At 42.2% G+C, this 18,412-nt stretch overlaps 1 protein-coding gene across 1 annotated transcript; it reads right to left on the reverse strand.

Annotated features, from left to right (window-relative positions):
* Positions 1 to 76: 76 nt before the first annotated feature.
* On the reverse strand, positions 77 to 17,837 carry mfsd2b (MFSD2 lysolipid transporter B, sphingolipid). The gene is made up of 15 exons (XM_086262892.1): positions 17,702 to 17,837; positions 16,865 to 17,214; positions 13,328 to 13,453; positions 13,107 to 13,231; positions 9,070 to 9,193; positions 6,682 to 6,760; positions 6,373 to 6,554; positions 5,001 to 5,091; positions 3,635 to 3,756; positions 3,051 to 3,134; positions 2,153 to 2,236; positions 1,888 to 1,997; positions 931 to 1,074; positions 523 to 699; positions 77 to 406 (listed from the first exon to the last, which is right to left on the reverse strand). The coding sequence occupies exons 2-15, from the start codon at positions 17,195 to 17,197 to the stop codon at positions 358 to 360; spliced, it is 1,830 nt and encodes a 609-aa protein (XP_086119018.1). The 5' UTR covers positions 17,198 to 17,214; positions 17,702 to 17,837; the 3' UTR covers positions 77 to 357.
* Between the last annotated feature and the right edge of the window lie 575 nt (positions 17,838 to 18,412).

The following is an 18,412-nucleotide window of genomic DNA, read 5'->3' on the forward strand; positions in this document are numbered from 1 at the left end:
TGTTATTTTCCACCGCACCACCTCCTCGGTAAAGATCCCCCAAAACAACCATTACAAAAAGCACTCTCTACAACATTTATTCATCTCATATCATCAAACCTTTTGGAATCATATATTATAAATAAATAACAGTGTTGTAGAGCTAAACACAGCAAATAACTCTATACATTCATTTATATAAATTAAGTAATCTCATATATTTATATATATCCAGTATGACTGTACAGTACATGTGAAAATGAAACAAAAATGTTTACATTAAATCTATTTAGCAGTGTAATGTACACTAATGAGCAACTTCCCAGACGCATTACTGGAATCCGTGGCTTCGCGTCTTCACTCCATTCGACGTTTAGGTCACACGTTACTCGGATCTTCCACTGTTCTGGAGCCGATGCTTTGTTTCCTATGTGAGAGACACAGAGACACTGGTTTCAAATACAGCGTTTGAGTCCAGTCAATTTTCTCCTATACACTTCAAACGTCAGTATAGAGGTCAAAGGTTACAGGTTTCTTTCTCACCTTAGCTCCTCCAGGCAGACTTTATTCCTAAGCCGTACATCTTCAGTGATGGGATAGAGGAGCAGGATCATTAAGCCCGTGACGATGAAGGCCACTGGGGCGGCGCCGATCAGCAGCTTCAGGGTGTACACCACAGGGGGAGGCTGCTTGCAGGCGCCTGTGTCGTATCCTGCAAACCTACAAGCAATGACGGAGAGGCTCTGTTAAAATGCGCGAGAGGAAATGAGCATCAGGCCGCACTGTGCAGCCCTGCAGATGAGCAAACTCGACACCTTTCGTGTGATGAATTATGCATCGCACCAGGGGTTAATGCATTTCGGTGAGGTATCATGACATGCTAAGTGCAGACGTAGAATATCGCGCAGCGCTTGAGTTAATCATGCATGTGTAACAGTAATGCAGACTTACTCCAGGCAGAGGGTGGACACTCCCAGGGAGATCCCAGAGGCAAATTTGGTGAAGAAGACATAGAAGGAGTAAAAGATGGCTTCGTGGCCTTTACAGTAGGGGTTGGCCAACCTGAAGTCATCCACCACATCTGGCAGCATCGACCTGGATTGAAGCACAAAAACAGGCGTGCAGAGCTGAATGAGCATGTGTCGTTTGTCATAAAAGTTCAACATCACAGTGAGCCATGGTAAAACTTTAAGCTGATACGCGCCGAGACCTCCCTCGTGCTCTTACTTAGGTTATCTCACACGTGCAGTCAGGATGCCAGCGCGCAGCGATGTGAGGTCAGAGCTCTGATATACCAGTGGGCCAAAATTACAGAGCTAATAACACGATTAGATGATGAGCAGCGGGCGGGACAGGATAAACAATCAGCCCCTTCCAAAATAAACAGGCCCCCCTCAGGAGGCTGTAATTTAGGTTTTTAAAGGGAGGGGAAAAGAGATGAGTGAGGAGAGGCGAGGGCCTTAGCAACGACTGGAAAACAGATGTAGTGATACCTCTGGCGTTGCCGGGGCTCTGTGATGGTATGGAAGATTTATAGTAGACGGGTCCTGTAATTCTTAAAAATGACATCATTTCATGACCGTGGCATGACCTTGGTGAGCGCTCAGGGCCCTCTGACAGAATGGCTTGACTAATGACATTTTGCATCAAATCAAAAGGGGATTAAAATGAACAGCAGAGCATACATATAGCAGGGTTGAATTTAGGTAAACAATATCAGCGGCTTAGGGGATTTCAGTTTTATTTAATCCTTTATAACAAGGGGCGGGGCAACCAAATTTATATTACTTAGCAGATGGCAGGGACGCTCACGGGACCGTTCACTACAGGGCTTTTAAAATTTTAGCACAAATATTTACACCTAATTTATGTTGACGAGCGTGTTTCATCTGAACTGTTGAGTCTCACCATGGCAGGAGGAGCGATGCAGCCACAGTGAGTCCAGAGGAGACGGCCACAACGTAAGCCACTATGACGTTAGGGATGAACACCAACATCAGTGTGAAGGGCAGGATCCACTGGAGAGACAAACACACATCCATAAAAAACAAACTTTCTTAAAACTGTTTCTTTGGTCAAGACAAACACTTTAAAAGCTCATCCACAAGAAGGCACAAACAAAAAGTCTGATGGTCAAAGCTGAATGTTACAAAAATAAAACCAATTTACTCACGGTGATGCCACAAAAAGCTGCCGTCTTCTTCCCAAATCTCTGCAGAAACCACTGCCACAGTGGAATGCTTATTACTGCGGATACCTGAGCAGATGTGTGCAAAAGCGTAAAGTGACTTAGTCTGTAAGTTAATTTAGAACTTACAAAAGAAACAATAGTATTAGGAAAGATGGTCAACATTTAAAATAACATGACAAGTAGTGCTAATACTGGACAAAATAATAATCCTTTACACCAAGTAACGCGAACACTTCAATCCGGCCCATTGGACAGCTTTGGAAATGTAAATGACACAGATTTACACAGATTTTGGATTTTCAACAGTGTTTTCACACATTTTACAGCTTTTCCTCCTGTGGTTCATACTACACCAAAGTAGGTAATAGATATAAAATTCAATTAGGGTTCTGCTGAGATTTCTTCCTGTTAAAAGGGAGTTTTTCTTCCCACTGTCGCCAAGTGCTTGCCCATATGGGTACTGTTTGACTGTTGTTTTCTCTGTATCACTGTCGGTTCTTTACCTACAATTAAAACCTCCTTGAGGCAGCTGCTGTTGTGATTTGGAGCTACGTAAATAAAACTGAATTAAATTGAATTAAATTGTAATTTTACATGTTTATTTTTTTTACAAATTATGCCTCTTGTGCTGACAGATTTCTTTCATTTACAACAGCAGCATTTCTTCATCATGTACAAGAGCGTACTGTTCATTGCTTTTTTTCTATAATAAGATGTCTCAGGGATTAAATTTGAAGTTAAAAGTTCTTCACATTGATTATGTGGCACATGATGTGAAATGAAGTCGAGCTCCCCACATTACATTGTAGTTAAAATGCACAAGGTGTTACATTTGGTTACGTTAATGTTGCAGATCTTCAGTGCTAAAAGCTGTACTCACCAGGATGGTCAGTACAATATTCTGGAAATGATCCCTCAGGTCGGCTGCATAAGTGCAGAAGAGGACAAAGTTGCTCTGGATCAGCTGCAAAAACCAGAGATGAAACATTCAGATATTCAGTCTTGTCTATTCAGCACTGTAGCTGTGCACTCTTGCTATGCTGAGCGCCAAATAAAGTGACTGGAGAAGCTGCTGACAGTGTTTTTGCCGGGATTTATTCCCGCTCTGGGGCTTTCGCAGAAGACAGCTGATAACTCCTCTGAGATGAGAGGATATATGAAATACAGAGAACCAGATCTGATGCAAAATTGGACAAGTTTGCAATCATTTAAACAGCGTTAAAGTGAGGTTGAAAAGTGAGCATCCGCGCACATGTGATAAACAAAAAGCAAGAACACACTGCTGGTATCACTCCCAATAGCCCTGCGACTCACAACACGCTTAAAAACGATGAGCTTTCAGTAAGTGCTCTTCTACTCTGATCAAATCATCATCGAGCGCCAGCAGTTCTCCCACGCTGTAAGGTCTCCATTTACTGTAAGGCCGAGTGTCATGACTGAGAAGTGTTCTGCCAATAAATTTACCTGAATGGCAACAGTGATGAAGAGGAATGCAGCGGTCAGAGAGAGGTATGGCCCGTGCCTCATCACCAGGACGAAGGCCTGCTGGAAAGAGACCTGCTTCTCGGTCTTCGGGGCGTATGGATCTGAAACACGAGGAATTAGAATAAGCAGTATATCAAATAACACCCAGCAAGGGAAAGCTGATAGATTTGCTCACTGGAACTACTGGAACTGCCCCTGCATTGCAGTGGACTGTGCTTGTCTCAGTTAGAGGTGTCATTTATAATAAAGAGCAGAGAATGAGAGCTAATGTGATCACATCTATGAGACGTAGCCCAGTATATATGTTCTTACATATTCCAGTAACTCTAAGTATTGTGTTATCAATTTCTAGATAGGTTTAGATTAAAATTTTCCTGTATTTGTTCGTTTTTTTTTATTTTATTATACTGGTATCATGCAACAAAAGTCCAGTTATGAAATATGTTGGGTAGAAAACTAATTTGGTCTCAGCGAAACTGGTTTAATCCTGAAACAGTTCCTCGGGGGCCTCACTGAATAACAGTTTTCGGACAAGTTTAACTGATTTTTTTATATAAATATTACAAGAGTAAAAATAGTTACTAAATTCTTCTGCTGACCGTTGACCAGTCCTGCACATTGATTTAGATGTATTCCAATCCATGTCCATTCCTCTGTGTAGAACCGGTTAAACTTTCAGATGTTTGTGATTTTCTTCACTTAAACTGCTCACTTCAAGTCTTTCCACAACATTTCTGTCGGCTCAAGGTCCAAACTCTACTCAAACTGTTTCAAAGCAATAACCTTCCTTGGCAGAAATGCTTGCTTAAGGCCATTATTTTGCTTTATGAATCACTTGGATTTGGTTCAGATGTCCAGACGTTTTCTATGATGCCGTTCCGGTGCAGAACATTACTAAAACCCTATTTTTCAGAGGTGGGGTCGACTCTTATGGTTGGAATGAAGTGTTTTCTTTTCTCTTAACATAAAGCTTCTCATTTAAAACCAAAGTGTTCTACCTTGGTCATTCCTGTCCGCAAAACATTGTTCAAGCAGCCTGTCCACGTGACCGTTGGCAAGCTTCACAAAGGCAAGAGGGTTGTTTTTGTAGGGCAGTGGCTTTTTCCTGCCAAGCACCCACTGTTGATCACCGTTCTCCTGATGGAGAGTTGATGACAAGTTAACCTGGTGTCCTTTGAGACCTTCCAATCTGTGAGCGATTTTGTCCATTTTTGACAAAGTCTTTGAAGATGTTTGCGTAACCTTTGCTTAAAACCTTGAATGTCAACTATTACAACTGATTAACCTTTTTTTGGTCAATTTCAATACTCATTAACACACAATCACACAAAAATTAAGTCCTCACCGTCTCTCTCTTTGACACCCAGGAACATCACCACAGTGCAGATGACGAATACGCCTCCAATAACGCCGGCAGCTATCGTGTACACCTGCTTCTGCAGAGAGAAAGAAATGTACAGTCATGTCTCCATCTAGCTATCTCGTTTCATGGAGGCGACACAACACAGTCTATTTTGAGACTTTCTGCAATCTTTAATTCATAGTGCCCTAAAAAATTTAACTCTTTCTTTTTAACATGCTATAGATCAATTTTTGGAAACAAACGACACAGAATGTGCCAGTTTTTAGCCTACATGGCTTTTATTTTCTTCAATTCTTTGTCATTCTATCACTCAGCAGTGCATGATTTATTGACGTGACGTCTATGGGGAGCCAAACTATCCGTGCACATCTTGCTTTCCAAATACTAGCAGGAACAGGAAGAAACCTCAAGTAGATCCGTATCCCAAAATACAGACATTTAAAGCTGTAAACCAACAGGAACTGCTCTGCCTTAAACAACCTGTGTTTGTTTGCTATTTTTCCATGCGGCTCAGCCCAGCAGTTCATTATTATTTATGCACATCAAACACTCCCTGTTTCTGAGGGCAGACGGAGTTTGCCCAGACGGTGTGCCACCCTCACCAGCAACCACGGAGGAATTTAGTGGGTGGCTGCAGAGGGTTTGGGCTGCCCTGATAGGGTTCACCCAAAATCCATTGAAAAAGAACCATTTGAAGCCCAAATAGCTGTGGTGCAACCCCAAATCCAACACTGGACAGATTGGACTCTGGCTTGTTTCATCTTCACAAAAAAAAGTCTCATGATGGATGCTCAGTTTATTCACAGTTCTGCAAACTGAAATGCGGACATGAATGTGTCCCTTTCCCCTTTTTTTTTTCAACTTTAACCTAAGCTGCAAATAAGACATTAATATATTGAACACATTACATTGTATGTAAGATGGCTTCAAATGTTCTGGGTGAGGCATAAACAAGCCCAATGACTGGCAGACTGTGGCGACCCCTCAGTGCAATGGGGCAAGATGTGGAGTGTGATGCCAGGGGAAGCACCCCCTTTGTGGTGGTGAGGGAGAAGCTGGCTCAGGGTGCGAGGATCAGATATCAAACAGTGGTGTTTCCTTTCACTCCCACGAGGTAAACATAGGAGTAAAAAGGTAAAAGTAAAAGAACCTGTAGACAGTAAATATGGAGCCAATTGTGAACAATCCTCCTTCTCATTCATCACTGCTTTTTTTAGCCTCTAATATTCTCTATAACTGCCTTGAGCACACACACACGCCACAGCCCCGAGGTAAACTAGAAGTTATTTTCAAACCAACTCTTTGCCCTACTTTTAGCACACCTGGCTTCCTGGCTTGGCACGGTGATACTTACAGCATATGACAGGTACTCCTTGGAGTGCACCATGCTCTTCACGATCTCTGCCCCGCTGCTGTTGCCAAGGTAACCAGCCGACATGTTGCTGGTAGGGCAGTGTTTCAGAGTGTGAGCGCTGGCCACAATCTGTCCCTGGATGGCAGCACCCACAAGTGTCCCCAGGACCTCCATTGTCATTCCTGTCATCAAATGAGCAAAGGTCCAACTCTTGGTTGCAGCACTTCAAACGCTATGCAAATTAAAAGCTAGAGCAAAGATTAATTCAGCACTGCAGGCATTAAGAACTTTGTGCATATTAAAACTTACGGTAGGCAGTGGCTGAGTCTCTCTCCTTCTGGTCCGTGCTCAGGAACATTGTGAGAGCAGAATAAGGCACATGGAAACACTAAAGAGGAGCAGAAAGACGTGGACAGAAATAAATGCAAGTCCTGCATAACAGATAGGCAAACAGTTGCACAAGTCTCCTGAGGAAAGGAAAAGATAATGAAGGTATTTTATTTTATTTTTAGCATTGCTAGCGGCTTATTTCTAGAAGATTGAAGGTTGTAATACTTTGGTCCAGAACAAAATGTGTCTCCGCTGCTACTGAATCAGTTACAATCGAATTTTGCGCTCCGATCGTGGTCCCCAGAAGACGACTCATAACAACAGTAGTTCCCTACCCTCAGGCACCAACATGAGGTGAACATTTTTTCATAGTATGTGTCAAAATCTAATAGATAGATAGCCATAAAATTAAGCAAGCATGTTAATAGTCCCTACAAGATAAATCTAAATATCTCTCTCTTAACTTTTCCAAATACCTAAATCTAAAAAGATTGCCTTCATCCTTAAAAATGTTTGCACATTACCATGCTGATATTAGCATTTAAACAAAGAACAATTTACAAGGGGCTGAAGAAGTAAACCACTTAAGTGCCATAAAGCTTCCTCAAATAGTCACTTAAGATGGCTCAAAAAGTCCCTTAAGCCGCCTATGTTAAAATGACCAACATTACAGCAGAAATAAATATTGTGGTCTGGTACAAGAAATTATTAATGTGTAAAGCTTATTTCCTACTCCTCTAATATATTTTACTTCTTATTACTTCTTATTATTTAGGTGAGATTTAAGTGAGTCAGTGTAGCTGCTAACTGTATGCTAGCCTTCACCTCAGCTAACTAAGGTTGTTAGCTGAGATCCTCTTGGTCTCTTTTGGAGCAATTTTCTTAAATTATTCTATATTAAATTATGTCAAATTATTTTATTTGGTGCAATCATCTAACAAATAACATGGTGTGACCAAGAAAACAACCCAATTCTGATGAGTGAAAAGCTAGTATTTTTGTATTTGGCTAACCAGGCTTGTTAGCTGATCGTTTAGCATGCCACAGTCTTTTGGCTCCAAAAAAACAAACAAACAAGCAAAACAAAAGAAAAACAAGATTGTTGCAGCCAAAATGCTAAATTCAAAGCTTTAAAGCAATGGGTGATGTCTCAGTGGCTATGTCCATCATTTTTTGACAGTCCGTGTATACAAAAGAAGAATGTAACTCATAGCCCTACTGTGCTAAAGTCCAGTCAAACTGTTAAAAACAAAATCTGGCTCATAACTGGAAACACCCTTAATGCCTTTTATCTATATATTCCAGAGAGAATGCTGAAGAAAAATATACACGGTATATAAATATCAACAGCAATTTCTGCAGTTTCCATGCTGGCCAACCTCAGATCTGTTTTCTCCTTTCTCACCACCTCTCCCAGAGAAAAGGCGAGCAAACCAAGTCCTGCTTCACTTTGTAATTTACACAAGGGCTCAGTCAGCACTGTGGCCAAATGAGTATGCATAGCCACAACGAAAATAAATGTGACTCTGTAAGGACTTTTTTCAGCCATCGCTCCTGTACAGCATGTCATTTATGGGGCTTTTCCTGGATGCAAACACATTTGGGAATCAAACTTTCCTACACAGAGGTGAATGAAAACTGATTAATTAGATGGAAAGCTATTATTAGTTGATTGCATAAACAAAGGAAATGTTGAATTCTAACCTCTGTTTACAGACTGTGAATGATAACAGCTGCGCTTTCCCAGAAAACTTCACACAAACACACAGGCAGAGACAATGAAGGGCGGCTAAAAGTGGCAACCAGCATTTATCCGGCAAGAGGTTCCTGGCAGGACTGACCGTATACTTATCAAGTAGTTAGAATGACATGCCGTTACAGTTCACCACAGTGTGGCTGCAGTGGGCTACATGCTCTGCAGCACATACTATATGGGGTGCCCCAGAATCAGAACAGAAAGAGGAGGAGGAGGAATGGTTTGGACCATCACAACAAAAGGGAACTTAAATAGCTACACTTCCCCATTTGAGGTAAGGTGTTTAAGCGCTCTGGGTTTTAATCTGCTGCTCATCTCACAAATCAAAGCAGAAATCCTACGAGGGGCTGTCAGAGCCTGCATGAGATGACTGTAATCATTTCCACTTTGAAATCTTGTTATTCCCAACGTTTTCTGCGTTTTGTCTATACGTTACATAATCTGTCATCTGCAGACTGTGAGCTGCATCAGTCAGAGCTTTTATCTCCCGTTTCAACTTGACATCTCTCTTGTACTGAATGCGCAGTCCCTCCGAGCTATCTGAAGCATCGCACACACATAAATCTGAATTTCTTAAACGCACACAGTTCTGACAGAGCGTGCATACTCACGGTGATGAGGGTTTGGTAGAGGCAGTAGAAGCCGAGGTACCAGATGAACCGGCTGCCACTGAAAGGAGGAACGTACCACAGGTAGAAGTACGAGATCACCAGGAAAGGAGTGCAACCCACCATCCTGTAGAAGACAAATGACAGTGTGTCAGATAAAACTAAACATACAGAAGCAAAAATATCAGATTGTTTCTGAAAAGGTTTCATTAAAAAACACCACCTACTAAAAAGGCGGCAAACTTGGATCTGAATTCAAATCCTCCATCGTCACCGCTTCAACCTGTCACAGTAAGTGTTACAGCAGCTGTGCTCTGTCATTTTCATAGCGCTGGTAATTTGAGGCCATATTTCTGTCAGATTACAGTCAGTTTAAGCTGAATGCTAAATGATAATGTTGTAAGCATGGCAGGAATCTGCCTTGGGAGGGGAATACCGCAGTATTTCAAATCCTCATGAAAGATCCACATACACAAGCACGCAAATATGTAGTCCACACTTGTGCAAACGCAGCATGAAGCAATTCTGTCGCGTTGTGCTAGTTTTTTTGGGATTTTCTTCTAAAACATTGTGGGCCATGTATAATACATAAGTAAACAACGGATATGTATCATTATGGTTAAAGCAAACAGCTGTGTGTTCAAAATGAAGAGAAATGCTGACAGATGATGGATGATGGACAGCATGACTTGGCTGCAGACATCAGTATGTATCACCAACCCTGCTCCTCTAAACAGTAAATGGAGTTTATCCCGCAGTGCAGACCGGAATAGCTGTAGCACAGCCACATCTGCAGGTGGGGGGAAAAAAACGGAACGATTGAATTTAGGTGACTGTCACAAAACCCACGGGGGCTCTGACCTCTGACCTGCTCTTCGCCAGGAAAGAGAAAGTGGGAGAAAGAGGTAGAGAGAGGTTGATTGCAGTCATTTCTGGCATCATCCAGCTTGGCTACCTCACTCTCTTCCTGATTGTTTGCTGTAACAAAGGCGACTGACATCGCTGGTGCTGCAGTATTGACCGCTTGGTCATGGGAGCGATGAAAGGGCCCCGGGGCCGGTGAATGGGACAGTTAGAATGTTCCTGCAAGATGACTATGTCCGGGGAGAGGCAACAAAGGCACGCACACACACACACAAGCACACACAAACACTAGCATACTCTCTCACACGTCATGCACGCATGACTACACACCTGTCACACCTGTCCTAATAATTTGCACAGCCTTAATTAAACCAGAGAAGATTGATAAGTACCTGGCACTTACAATTCTCTCCTCAGTGACTTGTCGGGGACATTTGCGGCATGTTAATTAAAAGATGTGCGACTGGGCAAAGGGGATTTGGAAGAGGTTGTGTAGGTGAGATTACACTTTCTTTGCTGATTTTAGGCTTAGTCATGTTCATATATCCCAGTGGATATATAAGTACATTTACTCAAGTACTGTTGTTGTACTTTCCATGTGCATTTCCTGTTTATGCCGTGTTATATTTCCACTGCCCTCACATATTAAGTATTTTACTTTTAAAACCACTACATTTGTTGTGACTAGTAAAAATCACTGATTGCGGTGAAGGATTTTGCTTGCAGTAATCGCTCAGATTAGCAGGCTGTCGAGGCGCAGGGGTGACCACAGTGGTCGCCTTTAGGGAGGCAACTTGTCTCCAGACAGTTGCAGTTTGGGTCAGATTGTCTGAAATCACTCTCAGACAGCTCAGTGTGGGTTTGCAAATAATCGCTGTTTAATTTATAAGCTCAGATTGATTGCTAGCACACTGCAAATCATATAGGATCTAATCCCAAAGTGATTGCAACTTGACCCCATTCAATCACAAGCTGATAGCACACTAACTCTGTCTCATTGTTGTTTGATCGCCGTTGTGATGCGCCAAAGACGCTTTGAAGACGGCACAGAACTGCACCTCTCCTTCAAAGCACCCATTTCAAAGGCAACGAGATTACAAGCAATAATTTTGTTCATACTGCAGTATCTAACCACTGCTTCCCCTCGTGTGACTGTAGCATTGGCTTTCTTTACATGTGACGACTGTGACAAGTTCTCTGTAATACAAGGAACCATAAAACTGTTCACCAGCTACACCTGCTTTTGTTTCATGTATTTATCTCTTTGTTTTCATCAAAACCTCCCATCTATGTTTGTCACAGTGCTCCCAAACCCAAGTGAGGGCAGTTTAGTTAGCCGACCTGCGATCTGGTGTCGAGGCTACTAGCGCTGAACCCCACAACGGATGTGAAATATCTTGGCAGCTTAGACAGCAAGGTTTTCTAAATGTGTCCCTGCGAGGACTTTGCTGACCGGTCTGTACAGCGGTCAGCCTGATAGCTGTCACGGCTAATGAAACAAACGCCACCGCAGTCAACAGAAGTTCAGCACTTGTTAAGATTAAAATAAGGGTTTGTACTACTTAATATGTAGCATTTTGAGTTTTGCGGATGATACTTTTCAGCTCTCAGGTATTTAAAGCTATAACTGTAGGACACTTACTAATAATTGAATATACTTTTATTGTCTGTTTTTGGCTACGTTTACTTAACTAAACAAATTCTGTCACTTAACTCTCACTCTGTCTGTCTCTGATGGAGACAATCTGATAAATCTGCTTTCTCAGGCTTGCCACAGTGATGGTGGTTTGCTGCCTTCACAAATAACAAACACGGCAGTACCCAAGGGATGCGTTTTAGGCTAAAAGACTCCATCCTTAAGAACTGAAGGCGCAGATACAAATCACTTAATGTCTGGTTGTGGATGGGTCAGCCAGAGGGAAGAGAAAAGCACTTCCTGCCGAATGGACAGAGGGGACTTCCCAAAGAAGGCTTTGCACGCATCTCATCACAATTATGACCAAAAACACACATTAAAAATGCCCATAAACACTACAGGTTCACAGTGGGCACACTCACATATGCGCACACCGACAGCTTCCCAGGGGTAATCGAAGCTGATTTAACATCAGCATCTGTCTGCTACTGAATGTGGCTGGCTGGCCACACTTGACTTGGTCCCCCTCCAGCACTGTCAGCCAGTGTTTAATCTATGGTTTATAATGGAGGAGGCATTAGATTGCCTGCTTGTGTAAATTACATCAAGTGTCATGCCAGTGTGTTCAAAAGACATATACTCGGTTTAGCTGCTTATGGGATGATTTTCGAAACTGAGTTGATGGCGTCGTATAATCCACACTTACAAAGTCGCAAAATTCAAATTGCACTCAAAGCCCCCTGAGATGCTGAGGTTGAGCTTGCAGATAAAGCAAAAAGAAATGGGACGTGGCACATTACGTAAATGTATTTAAGAGAGCACCAGCGGATGATTTATGAACAAATGCAGATGAACGTCCCTGTTTTTTCTCCTTGTGTGGCGTTCAAAAGTCAAAAAGAGCAGCCCACGTCCTTGAAGTGTACAGACTGTATAGCTAATCAGAGGGAGTGTCTAAAACAACAAATTCAAGCATAACGGCTGTTTATCTAGCACAATCCTCAGGTGACAGACTCGAGTTGGAGAATAATTTTCCAAAACTGGAGCACACAGCTTGTTTTTGTTGTTGTTTTTGCATAAACATTAGCATCATGTGGGGGCCATATTATGTCTGAGAGAGTGGGAGCAAACCTAAGTGAGTCCCAGGGTCTGTCAACAAATTGCAGTCGTTTACATAAGACACTGAAACCAAGAATTACATACCCTAGCTTTATAGTTTCGGTAAATAGTTCCATAAACAGTTTAGATTGAATCTTTACAGGAATCTGGAGTAAAGACAATCATTATAGATATTATGATGCAGTCTTATAACTTCCACTTTATGCAGTGTATGCTTTTATTCCAGTTGGGGAACACACATTTATGAATTCACTTAGTATTTGTGTGTTTTATTGGAAGAATCCTCAGTGAATGTCTCTGCCAGTGGTATCAACTGGCGTTTATAAGAATACACAGCCAGTTTTTAAAATTCCATCAAACTGGGAACAAATTATCATTTCAGCTTTCCTGTATTAGTTTATGGAGAGAGAGGAGAGGGTCTCACCAGGGCATGAGTCTTCCAATCCTGGTCCATTTGCTTTTTGTGATGAAGAAACCGACCACAGGATCGGTCACAGCACCCCAGACTTTACCGATGAACAGCACCATGGAGGCCTGGAAGGCGTTAATCTGTGGAGCGCAACAGGGACACGCTGGAACTCACAGGCACACATTTCCATACCAGCTCATTTTTTCATCTGTGAAAGTCGCTTCCAGTGCGCTTACCTGAGCAACGTCGAGCAGGTAGATTTGCAGGAAGAATCCTGTGGCGCTGGCAGCCACTTCCTTGGGCGCGCCGCCGATGGCAAAACACAACTTGCTGCATAGCGACAACTTCTGGCTCAGGTCGGTCTGGGCAAACAGATGTGAGAAGGGACAAAACACACCAGTATATTTAGATCACAGCAGTAAGTATATATTTATTGCACATACAAGACTAGAATAGTCATAAGCATATTTAAAACGTGTGGGACTAATAAAGGTTATCTTATCTTATCTTATCTTATCTTAAAAATGTTGAAAGATGTACTGTAAGTTCCTTCAGTCAGAAACTCTTCCCAGACACACCAACACAAATGAAGGTGTGTCCCTCTCACATTTTTTAAGTCATCAGAACAGGCTTACAACACAAAGAGGTGTCCTTTCCAATTCGTGGTGCTCCAAAAATAACATTTCCTCTATATCTTCCTGTTGCAATGATGCAGTGATTCAGTGTAAAGAAACGTCACATATGACATGTGTTTGACTGTGAACTGCACTCCTTCAAATAACCCCAGCCCAAACTGCATAATACGGTGATCACATCTCCCTTTATCTTTGCCTCTCTTTGCTCATTCATGACTGTGTGGGAATGTGACTGTGTGTAAATACAATTTCAAAAAAAGGATCAGAAGAAGACCCCCTGCCAGCTGTTAGCACTGTGGTCTATGTGTGCAGACACAGAGCCCACAGAGGAGCCGAAGAAACCCACCGAGTCTCCATTTCCTTCCCCGTGCTCTGCTAAAACCATCAGGCATGTGACTCTGCGCATTTGTGTTTAGCAAGGGCGAGCTTTCATCTTCAGACGCGAATACGACGAGACACCGCAGTCTAGGGAGCCCAATATTTACAACTGGCTGTGAACACATATCGACCTTTTTTCCCCTTTCCTCCTTCTGGACTGCACAACCTTTAGTGTCAGACGCACAAACAGCAGAGTCGACACACATCTGTGAAGTGTGTCGCGTTTATTCTACATGTTTAATTAGCAACAGTGACAAAACTGCAAAACACAGTCCACAGCTACTCCCCTCAGAGCTGCATGAAAGACATAAATCACCAAAGTGGCCTCAACCCCTACTGACACACTGTTATTATCCGCCTCACATTTTCTCTTCCCCCCATCAAAATATGGAAGGGGTTGGAGAACGACAATTACCAGGAGGGAGGTGTGTAATTATTCAATCTCAAGACAAGCGGGTCAGAGGTAAGTAAAGGCTGCGCGGCGGTTCCGGCTTCAAAACTCTCTCTTCTTCTGCTCTCACTGCAATTACCCCTAATTGGAGAGGGGGAAAAAAATCAAAGTCTTTGGTGTCTGGAGAATGCTGTTTAACTGATGATGTGCAGAAAATACTCTCTCTGTGTCTCAAAACACTTTTTCTTTCCCCCCCAAAATCTTACACTCCATCTTTCATTACTGACTTCTTATCGTCAAAGAGGATAAACAGGATATCCCTGCTACTGTTCGCTGGATGCCCAAACGTAAAAAACCACATGCACACAAGTCAGCATAGACACACACAAACAAACTGTATATATACAGAAACACTGTCTGAGGAGGGGAAAAAACACAAAGAAAAACACATTTAAAAACAGAGTACTTGGAGAGTTCATACAGTGAGCAAAGGGGCAAGGACAGACTAATCTCTAAAGTTAATGAAACTGAGGGAAAATGATTTAGGACTGAGAATAATTAAAGAAGCGAGGGAGGGAAAAACTGAGCTTTGCTATCAAAGAAAAAATGCACACACTCAGTGTTTGCAATGCTAATGTCAGCCTGGTAAAAATGGATCCATGTTGAGTCGCTGAAAGGGTTTTGGACATTTTGGTGCATCAGGTTTACGCCACAGAATCCAGTTATCTGTGTCAACAAGAGCAGCTTTTTGCCCTCCATTCAGCTTATGGATTATAAGCATGAAAGTAAAGTGATGGCAGCAGGCCATTATAAATGTCCACAGTGGGCTTAGTGACATGGCTCAAGGCCCTTGGATTTTATCCAAAATCGAAACATGAACTAGTGCGCAGAAGTGATTTATTCTTTCTCCCGACAATACTGCATATGAATAGATATCATCGCAATGTGACGAGCGCTTTTGTGATGGATTGGAAAGTTCTTGGTGTATAATTTCCCATGCTACTACTCAGTGTGCATCTATCATGTCATCTGAGTTTCAAGTAGTTTCAAAGAGAATATGTGTTTCACGTGCAACATTCCTTTTGTAGTCCTCATCTTTCAGAGAGAATGGAACGCAAGAGTCTACGCTGTAAAACACCTTTAATCCTTCCTTTGTTTTAAAGGTAGTTCAACTTGAAATGTATAGATTAATAGATTCAAGAGACGATGGAAAGTGAGTGTGTATAGTTGAGGACGGTTACAGAGCTGATGTTTTCATACGCTGCACTTTTCCGTCACATCTGAAACATCATGTTAGGATCCGGTGTTAGGAGCACACTAGCTTCACGTGAAGGCAACTAATCCATCAGTTCTGTTTCTATCGCACATAATTTGCATTTATTGATTTGAACTTTTCAGATAGTGTAATAACTTCCCCGTCTTTTTTGTCCATTTTTCTTTAATGTGCAATTTAAAATGTGCAAAAAAAAAAGCAGTTCATCCAACTATTGTAACAGAAAATCAGACTATAACGCTTTTATACTTGTATGTATTGAGCTTAACAGCTAGTCCAGTAAATGTACATTTGATTTATTTCATTTCAATTCTTTGTCTAAGATGAGTTTGTTTAAATCCCATTTATAACGCTAAAAAGTGAATCGTGTTTTATGTTCACATCACTGTTCTGCTGCCTGAAGAGTAATCCACTTCACAACCGTTTGATTGAAGCAAACGTGTAAAATTTCAACTGTCAAGTCAAATTCAATGAAACAAAATGCATCGCATATTTGATAGTTTGGCAGAGATGAAATAGTTGCAGAACTGGTTCAATTGCCGTTCCCCGAACACCCTGAGCTAATCTAACGAAACAAAGAATAGATGACTAACTATTATGGTATTGCATTGAGATGACACCACGAACTGTAGTATCTGTCTTTACAAAGGAACAATACTCCATGTAAGGAATTGGTTGTCTGTCTTTCATTCCCTTGCCTGTGGGTCATGTTCTTGTGAGGACCTATAATCTTCTCTTGATTGAACTGGTTTACAAGTGCAAGCACATTCCCATGCACACAAAAAAAGCTTTGCATACCTCACACCAACTCATCACACACATTGTGCAACATCTATAAGGTTAAATGAAACAACAACAACAAAAAATTACACATAAACAGATAAGCAAATAAACAGATCTATTTCCCAACTTTATCCAATCAAGTTAATTCAGACTCATTCTGAGCCTTAAAGACACCAACTGAGATTGAAAGTCTCAGCAAGCCTTAATTGTCCAAACAAAGGTTACAGCTATGAGACTTAAAATTAACTCACACATGCAAGACTGCACAATAGAAAAAAATCACCAACAAACAAATGATAAGAGAAGATCTTACCTGCTGAGAGGTTTTGGGAAACAAAGGTTCGTTGGGCTTTCCTTCAGAGCCTTGCACGCCCCTCTCTCCCTTGGCCATGGCTGAAAGACTGTGTGTGAGGCGACAGCCGTACCTCTGTGTGTGTGACGGGGTGCTGTTGTTGAAGTGAGTGTGGCTGTGACTCCTTGTGTGAGCGAGGGCGCGAGGAGCCTGCTGCCAGTGAGTGGTGTGTGTCAGAGGCTGAAACTGGATGTGGCTCTGACTTCGGGTGTGTGTGTGGTGAGTGACAGCTCCAGAGGCAGGGAGCTCCTCCTGCTCCTCTGCTCTAACAACCCTGCTGCTTTCTGCAGCCATTCACATGCTGTGGTGCTCTGGAATGAGGCCAAGAGGAAAGACCAAAGTCAGACAGATTGTGTCACACACACATTTTTTAAAGGCACTTTCTCTGTCAGCACAAGGACAGAAAAAAAAAGAGTTCATATGCTTGCGCACAGACAAATGCAAGGGCAGGAGAGTTCACTAAATAATACCACTCTCTTTCCCTCTCACACACACGCACCTATCCACACAAACAAACGAACTGTCTTGAGATCAAAATAAAACTAGAATGTAATTCATGGCACGACCGAAATATGCAGAATTTGACATGTTAGCACAGCTGGCTTTGAGAAACGGCACAAACGGGAGCGCAAATGCGACGATGTCCCGTGCAGGAGGAGTAGCCTCCTGTGTAGTCTGCCCTCACGTTACTATTACTGTAAGTGCATCCATCAACAACCAGTCTGCATACCTACATGAACACCAGAGCCCATTAAAAAAATAAAAAATAATAGAAGCATTAACCAGATATCAACTCACCCCGTGATGATGGGAAATAGCCGGTGCCGCTCAGTTAGCAGGTTAGTTTTGAGCTGTCAGTGAGGTGATCTGCAAGTCACTCAGTCAGTCTGTCGGGCAGGAGAGGAGACTGCGGAGGATGGAGACGGGGTGCGCGTCTCCACTCCTGCGTTCAGTACGGTGACGCGCTGCGCCCTACAGCGGCCGCACCGGTGTTTCACATGGGAGATAGTGGCATCATTTTACAATCAAGCCACTATCTCTCACTATCGTCTCCTTTAAGCTCGGGTCAAAAACACCAACCTTTGAATTCCTATATTATCTATATTTATCACTTATGTATAAAAGAAAATATTTTTATCAGTCTTTCTTAGCTCCTGTGTTATTGTCTAGTTAGTTATCTGACGGTCTATCACATATAGGAATCTTTTATTAGTCCATTATCGGTGCTTCACACTGAGAGTGTTCCAGTCATTGCAATCCACGAATCCCATTCATGGGAACTGGCAGTTGCTACAAGTGGAATGTATGCAATGCAGTTTGGTTTCATATCTTCTTGCATTAGTGTGCTTCTTTGGAAGAGGGAGCCGGAAACGGAACTCGTAAAAAATGCGCTCAAGAATTTAGCTGCATATTTCTTACAATGCATTATTATCATCATCAACGTCTTCACTATTATATAGTTATTGTGCGGATTTAGTCCCCGGGAAGCACCAAAATCCAGACCTAAAG

The sequence above is a fragment of the Aulonocara sp. 'chitande type north' Nkhata Bay genome, linkage group LG15 (assembly GCF_057382095.1).
Source record: "Aulonocara sp. 'chitande type north' Nkhata Bay isolate Kocher_YH1m ecotype deep benthic linkage group LG15, A_spYH_male_GT1.1, whole genome shotgun sequence".
Lineage (NCBI taxonomy): Eukaryota > Metazoa > Chordata > Actinopteri > Cichliformes > Cichlidae > Aulonocara > Aulonocara sp. 'chitande type north' Nkhata Bay.

Excerpts from the sequence above, each read along its gene's own strand:
- mfsd2b (XM_086262892.1), bottom strand. The coding sequence starts at position 17,197 with ATGGCTGCAGAAAGCAGCAGGGTTGTTAGAGCAGAGGAGCAGGAGGAG. Across the intron at positions 3,757-5,000 it reads GGGTGTCAAAGAGAGAGACG|ATCCATACGCCCCGAAGACC; the intron begins GTGAGGACTTAA and ends CTCGTGTTTCAG. Across the intron at positions 407-522 it reads GTCTGCCTGGAGGAGCTAAG|GAAACAAAGCATCGGCTCCA; the intron begins GTGAGAAAGAAA and ends TCTCTCACATAG.